The 9139-nt window shown below is 33.4% G+C and overlaps 1 protein-coding gene across 1 annotated transcript; it reads left to right on the top strand.

Moving 5' to 3' along the window:
* Window positions 1–4163: 4163 nt before the first annotated feature.
* Window positions 4164–5272, top strand: LOC141682785 (ethylene-responsive transcription factor ERF109-like). The gene has a single exon (XM_074487479.1). The coding sequence runs from the start codon at window positions 4212–4214 to the stop codon at window positions 5085–5087; it is 876 nt and encodes a 291-aa protein (XP_074343580.1). The 5' UTR covers window positions 4164–4211; the 3' UTR covers window positions 5088–5272.
* Window positions 5273–9139: the final 3867 nt, after the last annotated feature.

Here is a 9139-nt window from a genome sequence, read left to right as displayed (position 1 = left end):
TAGTTGTGGATGTGGTGGTAGTTAATATTGTTAGTGCCTACGCTCCACATGCTGGTTTGGGAGATGAGGAGAAAAAACTCTTCTGGGATTGTTTAGATGATTTAGTTAGTAAAATACCTAATGATCAAATTTTATATATCGGGGGTGATTTTAATGGTCATATTGGAGAGCATTCTGATGAATATGTGGGTACTCATGGGGGTTTTGGATATGGTATAAGGAATGAAGGTGGGTGTACTCTTTCAGAATTTGCATTAGTTCATGAATTAATGATAGTTAATTCTTGTTTCAAAAAGAGAGATTCTTATTTAATTACTTTTAAGAGTGGAGGTTGTAGCACGCAAATAGATTATTTTTTTACGAGAAGACGCAACAAAAATTACAAAGATTGGAAAGTGATTCTGGATGAGATGTGTGCTACACAACATCGTTTGTTGGTAATTGATATTTATATGAGGAGAAAGATAACATTAGGTATTCAAGAGGTGACGTCGCGTATTTTATGGAAAAATCTGAAAGGTGAAAGAGTACGGCTTTTCAGGGAACGAATTGGTTTGGAATAAAGAAGTTTTGTTGAGGATGATGTAAACCAAATATGGAATCATTTGTATTCTTTAATTAAGGGCGTGGCTAAAAATATGTTAGGAATCACCTCGAGGAAAATTCATGATCAAAGAGAGGCTTATTGGTGGAATGAGGATGTGCAAGAGCAAGTAAAGCTAAACAAGCACGCTTTAAGGAGCTTATATGCTGCAATAAACTAGAGGAATTTGATACAAAGAAAACTCTCTATAAGGAAGCAAAATGGCTAGCAAAAAGGGCTGTTGTGGAGGCGAAGGATAAGGCTCATGAAGAAATGTACATAGGTCTATCTACAAATGAGGGATCAAATGGAATTTGTAAACTACTAAAGGCTCGATAAAGGAGACAACGAGATTTGGGATTTGTCAGATTTATTAAGGATGAAGATGCACACGTGTTAATTAAGAATGATGATATTAAATGTAGATGGTATCACTATTCTAGACAGTTATTTAACGAGTCTCATATAAGTGGAGAGGAGATTGAGTGGGAAAAAGTTCGTCAATCGCATTGCGATTCTAATATACAACCTAAAAATGGTGAAGAAATTGAGTGTGCATTAAGGAAGATGGGTAAAGGTAAAGCCATGGGTCCAGACGAGATACCTATAGAGGTATAGTGGTGTTTAGGTAAGGAGGGTGAGCGGTGGTTGGCTCGACTCTTTAATCTTATTTTTTAGAATGGTAAGATACCACAAGAATGGAAGCTTAGTATGGTTATTCCAATTTACAAGAATAAGGGTGATGCTCAAAATTGGAGTAATTTTCGTGGTATTAAGCTTTTAAGTCCTACTATGAAATTATTGGAGCGAGTGATTGAAATTAGGTTTAGAAGAAAGGTTACAGTGTCATAAAATCAATTTGGTTTCATGCCTGGAAGGTCGATAACGGAGGCTATTCATCTTCTTAGGCGTTTAATGGAGAAATATAGGGAACGTAGGAGGGACCTGCACATGGTGTTTATAGATTTGGAAAAAGCTTACGATAGTGTTATGTGCAACGTAATCCGAAAAAGTTTGGAGAGTAAAGGTGTATCCTGGATATATGTGAGGGCAATTCAAGCAATGTATTCTCAAGTGATGACTTATGTCAGGACTCCTGTTGGTGATACTCAATATTTTTCGGTCAAGATAAGACTTCATCAAGGATCATCATTAAGTCCATTTTATTCGCAATAATTATGGATGTACTCACTAGAATAATTCAGGATGTACCGTGGTGTATGCTTTTTGCGGATGGCATAGTTATTATTAATGAGACAAAGTCGGAGATTAATGAGAAGAACAATGGAGAGTTACATTGGAGACTTCGGGCTTGCCTGTTAGTCATTCAAAAACAGAATACATGTGGTGTAATTTTAGTAACGAACCAGATGAAAAGGGGGTTGATGTTAGAATTGGAGAGCATTCATTAGTTCCGAAAGAAAATTTCAAGTATTTGGGATCTATGATTCATAAAGATGGTAAGATAGATGCCGATGTTACTCATCGTATCCAATCTGGATGGTAAATGTAGAGTGTTGCTTCAGGAGTACTGTGTGATAAAAAGATTCCTTTAAAATCAAAAGGAAGATTTTATCGAATGACGATTAGACCAGCTTTGTTGTATGGGGCGGAATGTTGGGCTGTAATGAAGGCCCAAGAACAACGACTAGAGGTGGCAGAAATGAGGATGTTGCATTGGATTTGTGGCCTCACCTTGTTAGATAGATTGTCGATTGATTTTTTCAGGAAGGCAATTACGAGTTGTGTCTAGAGATGCACAAAAAACCTGGGCCCGAAAATCTGGCCCAGCCCGATCCAGTCAAAACCCGTCCCGATCAAAGCTCGGCCCGGTCCCGGCCCAGGCTTAGGGCCTTGACGGGCCCTATATTTTTAGGCAAAGCCCGGCCCAGTTAAAAGCCCGGGCTTCGGCCCAGCCCGGTCTTTGGCCCAGCCCGATTAGAAGCCCGAAAACCCATGGTTAAAATCTGATTATTCTAATATATTTTCTTATATATTTATGAATTTACATTTACCAGAAATATAAATAATACTTTAAACACATATATATATTTACATATTCATGATTAATAATATTATTTATATAGTTTATTGCAAGATTAATGAAAGAAGATATAGTAAGTACACTATATATATTTGGATAACATTGATGAAACATATTATTCTATAAATATTTTTATTTTTTGCCAAACTTAAATGTTTCAACGAAGTAATGTTTAAATAAAATATTCCATGCAAACTAATACATTTTTACGATGATCTAGTTGCTAACATATGTTGTCTTTAGAATCTCTTATAAAACTCAATCTGATTTAAATTAGAAAAAAGCCCGACCCGAAAAAAGCCCGGTAAGGCCCGCCTCGAGGGCCCAAACGGGTTCTGATATTTTCGGAAAGCCCGACCCGACCCGGTCAAAGTCAAAGCCCGACTCGGCCAAAGTCCGGACTATTTAAGGCCCGGTCAAGGCCCGGTGGGCTTTCTGTGCATCTCTAGTTGTATCTATAATAAACAAAGTAAGGGAAGATATACTGCGATGGTTTGGACATGTACGAAGGAGACGTATATCGGCCCCAGTGCGGAGAGTTGAAGGTTTAGTGTTGCCGGGTGCGTGCGAGACGGAAAGGGAGAATGAGAAGAACTTGGGATAACCTACTTTTACTATATTTGCATTTTTTAAACCTTTGGGGGATATGATATTAGATAGAAGGTCTTGGAGTTGTTGAATTATAGTGGTTGATTAACTAATGGGATAGACGGATCTTGTATTTTGAGGCGTTAGTAACATATAGTGTCAATTTATTCATTCTGTTAATGTGCTTAATTCTATTATTATTGTATTCTGGGTTTCATACATTATTGGAACTAATCAATTTTTGGAGGATCGAATGTCTTTTTTTTAACATGGAGTTATTTGATTTACAAAGTAGAAGTTCTGCGAGTGTTCTTAAGTAAGATTATATACAGTTTTCAAAATTGGTTTATTGTAATTGATGAAATTTTTTATACATATGTTCTATGTTATTAATAAAAATGAACCAATCAAATTTTGACAGCTAACTTATTAAAATATGTGTGCCAATCACGTGTGTAAAACGGAAAGGTAAATTACAATTTTGTTTTAAAATTTATGTTCAAACATACAAAAATAAAAAATGTGAAAATTCTAGAAAGAGTTCTTCAAATTTTCATTTTTTTTGCTTTCCAAGTCCTTATCGACCGACATGTCAATTCATTTCTCTTGGTTTTGAATCTGTGGGTATAGCCCTTTTTTATGCAAGACAAGACGTCACACTAGCCCACCTTATATTTTAACCCTTCTATTTACCCACGTGCTTAAGAATTCCTAGTACCGTCACCAGTAACCTTAGCATCCTCGTCCTTATCCTCCTCACATTATCTGACACGTGTACCCAACTTAACCGTCACTAACAGAAATCCCCACGTGCTCCAAATCTTCCTAAAATGTCCAAAATAATATTATTCCGTGTTAATAATGTGTGTCCAGTTGGGCATCCACGTAGACCAGTTCAGATACCTCTGTTCAGACACACATGTATAAATAACACTCACTTTGACTATACTTTCCTAATTCAGAACACAATCTCTTCTCTTCGAGTCCTGCAAAAGCATGCAAAATATTTACCAGCAACAAGTGATCACCGCCGTGCCCAACAACCACCTTCCGCCGCTACATCTTTCCGACGATCAAGAGGTTTCGTTCATGGTTAGTGCATTGAGGAAAGCGATATTTGGTGGCTCTGCGATGGACATGTCACCGCAGTTTTTTTTCGAGAGTTCTTCTTTCTCTTCCTCTTCCTCTTCATCGAGTTATTCCAACACATTTGTGGCTGCATTGGAACCGAGCACTTGCCAAAAGTGCAATATTAGCGGCTGTTTGGGTTGCGATTTTTTTGCCCCTGCAACCGAGGATGCACGTCAAATGTACCAACCTCAGATACAGTCGGGGCAGGGTAAGATGCACACAGACCTTGCTGTTAGTACTAAAAGTAGGGATGCTGTTTCCGTGAAGAAAAACTACGAGACAAGTTCTAGTAGTAGCATCGGTGTGGTACAGAAGAAAAAGAAGAAGAATTACAGAGGAGTGAGACAGAGACCATGGGGAAAATGGGCTGCAGAGATTCGTGATCCACGAAAGGCAGCACGTGTGTGGCTCGGAACATTTGAAACAGCAGAGGATGCTGCTCGGGCTTACGACAAAGCTGCTATCGAATTTCGAGGACCCAGAGCTAAGCTCAATTTTTCTTTTGCTGATTACACTAATAATCCCAATCCAAGTCAGCAGCAGCAGCAGCAGTCTCAATCTCAGCCGCCACAACAATCTCAACAAGAAAGTTCTATTAAAATCGAAACCGAAACCGAAACGGAGATGGAAATAGGTGTCAACAAAGAAAAGGAGTTCTGGGATGTGATTGCGGATGATGAGTTTAAGAAATGGATGATGACAATGGATTACTGTACTGGTGACAATGTTAACAGTGTGTAGTTTTATTCTACTCTGTTTTCAGTAGTTTTACCTGAATTGTCACTGATCATATATTTTCGTGCTTTCATATTAATGCTTCAGATTAACTTGTATTATTAATCTAGGCCAGTTATTCAATTGCTCAAGAAAATTTAGATGTATGGTCTAATGTAATTTATTTGAGCAAACTCGTAGCCTTTCACTTACTTGTACATTATTATTAATTTGTTAATAATTCTCGAGCGAGCAAGAACCAAAACATTTCATGAGACCCTGTATTACGTTACATATGTTTGAGATTTGAATTGGGATCAACTGAACTACATTTGATTACACAATTTAATTTATCTTCAAGTTCCAACTCATTTTTTCAGGCTTAAACAAGTGAATTAATCTACTATTTGAAGAAAAAATATGTTGATTCAAATCGTGAACAAATTTAGTTGCAATATGTTGATTTGAGTTGTTTTCGTAAACAACTCAATGTTACTCTTTCCGTCTCACGGATTCTTTATCTACTTTTTCCTCATGTTTGGCACGTGTACTATAAAATATAATTCTATAATTTTTTTTAGAATTTTCTTTTTCTGTAAAAAATTTAAGCACTATATTTTTATTTAAAAAAAATTAAAATTATTTAGGGAGCCATGTTTTACGGGAGCCTTAAAATGCGTGTCGATTCCCCATACACCAATATAAAAAATTCAGTTAGACGAAGAGAATCTATACTATACTATTATAAGCAGAACACCATCTATTTGTTAGTCGGTTACTTAGTACAGTTGTTTGGTACGACAAATAACAACCGCCAGATGGATGACAACCGTTGGATGCAATAATAAAATATTATTATATTAATATTTAAACTGCTCTCATGGATTCAGGGTTCGAACCCTATCAACAGCTTATTATATTTAAACTTTTATATTCTTTATTTTAACAATTTTACAGGTTCAGGGCTCGAGTCTCGTGAACAACATATTATATTATATTATTTATTTTCAGTCAAGTCTCAAATTATTATAAAACATATATTGTTCTAACTTATTATATTTTTCAAATTTATTTTTCAACTATTGAAAATTATATTATAAAATATATTATTAAAAATTATCGAATGTTAAAAGTAATCCATGCATCACACAAGTTACGGGTTATACACTAGTACCGTATAAAACTCAAAATCCGAAATTAATTTTCACCGTAAATAAATTTCAAGTTCAAAACTCGAATAACGGAAATTCCGGTGTCACTGAACGGGATAAAGTGGGCTATAGCTGATTATAGTGTGTAGGTCCTGAAGAATCTCATTCAGCACCAAAGGGCTCCAGGAAGTAGTTGGATTATGATGTAATCATATCAATGAAACTTAACAAGTTGCAGCTTAACAAGTTGCAGGATCCCTATTTGTTAATCACGTGCATTTTAAGCTAAGAAAAGCACATGTTGTATAAGAATTATTTTACATTATTTTGTAAATGAAGTTGCACATTTGTAATTTAGTTCACACTGCTGAGTTTCTTTTCAATTTTAAGTTCACATTTCAGATTGTGAGGTCGTCGGCAGAGGAATATCGAAAAAGGTAATGAATTTAACGTTGATGGGCCACGAGATTGTGATGATATGTATGATATATTAACATGTTTTTTTAGTTTTATGTGATAAAAACAAAATGATCCACTTGTTTTTTTAACCCCAAGTACAATAATGCTGTTTATTTTGCAAGCGTTGGCTTCAATAGAATAGCATTAAATTGTTTAAAAAGGCAACTTGCAACATTATAATTATATTCCGTCCGTCTTAAATTATCTGTCATGTTTGATTTTTTGTGTTATAATTGACACAATTTTGATTGAAAATTTTATATAGTATATAATTGAAAAAAATTATAAAAAGTATATCATTAGAAAGTACACGTAATCTACTTTAATACGTATTCTTCGGTTTTTCAAAATAATGAAAGATTGATATTTAATTTACAAACAAAGTTGAGTCAATTTAATTATAAAATGTCAAACATGACAAATAAATTGGGAATGATGGAGTAATAGACACGGGACGAAATTAAAATATTCATATATGTAAGAGATTTTGGAGAAAGACACTTAGTAGAATCATATATTTATAGTCGTATATTATAAAATTAATATAATCGTAAAAAATTGAATTTGAAACTACAATAGAAATATATAATAATAAATTAGTATTACTTAAATATGTAGTCATATAGTATTGACCTACGTTGAAATTAAAAAGTGAAATAAAATACACCAATTTTGTATAATATTATGGTTGTAATAAATTAAGTTTTGCGATAATTAAATCTGGTTGATCTTATTTGATCTATCGTAATAATATATTCATTATTAATAGACGATGTTTCTAGTGTGTCCCTGAACACATTCTAATAATATGATTATTGATAAGTCGAGTAATTTTTGTTAGTGAATTTTTTTATATATACAAAGAGTTTATCATCTATTCCAAGTTTTAGATATTCCGATTTTTTTCAGAACATACGTTCATTTGTAAGTTTATAAGTCATATTTATCAAACAAAAATCAATCAAAATTTGGCATATGTATTGAACCACATAAAAACCAATATTCCCACAGTCCCTCCCAATTATTATCGTTTCTAAGAAATTGTTAGACACGTACTTTAAAATGAACAAAAAGTATAGTTTAATAATATTTTTAATTTTCTTTTCTGAATAAAAAAGTTGGGATATTATATTTTTATAAATCATAAAGTGATGGTCTGCACGAGTATTGATATTAGAAAGTCAGCTCTATATGGAAAAAGTTATTGACTCGGTGTTTGACTCACTTCTTACAGGGGTAGTGGTCTTCCTGAGCGCGTAAAGCGTAGACTCTTCTTCATGACTCGGTCTCGGCGAACTGAGCGAGCGAGTGGATAACTCACTTTTTTATGAAGCTTTGGGTCCTCCTCAGTCCCAACTAAAATTTAAAGTGCTCCATTATTTATGGCGTTTAGTGTTCATACATGCTTAGCTGGAAATGGATAACGATTTTTTTAATTGAAAATATCTGTGTACCACTTGTCTAACTTGCACAACTTGCTTAAGTTTCATAATATAATCATGTTAATTAAGACTCGTTTCTTGATAATCAAATGGTTAATTAATAATTGATAATTCGTTTTAAGATGTGCAAGAATAGTATTCCCTTCGTGTTAATTTATCTCTTAATGTTTAATTTTTTTATACTCAAATTGGCCCAACATTGATCATAAATTAAATATTAATCTTTTATTATTTTAAAAACTGAAAAAAGTACATATTAAATTAGATTACATGTACTTTATAATGATATGTTTTTTATAATTTTTTAATTACATCTATATGAAAGTTTTGGTCAAAACTGAGTCTATTTGACCACAAAAATTCAAAAATGACAGATAAATTGGGACGGAAAAATTAACTTTCATTAATTAATCTTGTATTTTTTATTCAAATTAAACAAATTCATACACCCAGCTCCATCGAAACCTCAATATCATGAGATCGGGAAATTTTGGGTAACTAGTCATGCTTTTTTTTTTTCCGTAAGTAACCTTTTTTAGTAGGTAACCTGCAACTATTCTTTGGGTGCACATTAGGTAAACTCTACAGCTCACATAATAACATGTATATCACGTGAATTAAGGTAAACCACATTTATTTAAATGACATGCTCTGACTCAGGAGATATAATCATAAATTTTTCTCCCGTAATATTATTATAGAGTAATATTTTTAGCAAACATTTTAATACTATTAGAACTTTTATAGTTAGAGAATAGCATTAAATACGTACTTTTTTTTAAAAAAAAGTATTAAATACGTACTTATTTACGTTTACGTGCACATCATTGAAACTTTTACGGTAACTAAAATTGGATTCGAAACCGTTCTAAAATATCACATACTCTTCATCATGTATAATATTTTGACTATTTTATAATCAAATTTATTATATTTTGACCATAAATTATACTTAAAATATAAATAATTAAACTGCAAAATTTGTATTAATAGAAAATATATCTAATCCTCTTCAAAAATATTTATT

Source organism: Apium graveolens, chromosome 9 (assembly GCF_009905375.1).
Source record: "Apium graveolens cultivar Ventura chromosome 9, ASM990537v1, whole genome shotgun sequence".
Classification (NCBI taxonomy): Eukaryota; Viridiplantae; Streptophyta; class Magnoliopsida; order Apiales; family Apiaceae; genus Apium; species Apium graveolens.
Note: the sequence above shows the minus strand (reverse complement) of the source record. Positions and strands in the feature narration are given on the sequence as shown.

What these genes read in the sequence shown, in the direction of transcription:
- LOC141682785 (XM_074487479.1), top strand. Translation starts at nt 4,212, where the DNA reads ATGCAAAATATTTACCAGCAACAAGTGATCACCGCCGTGCCCAACAAC.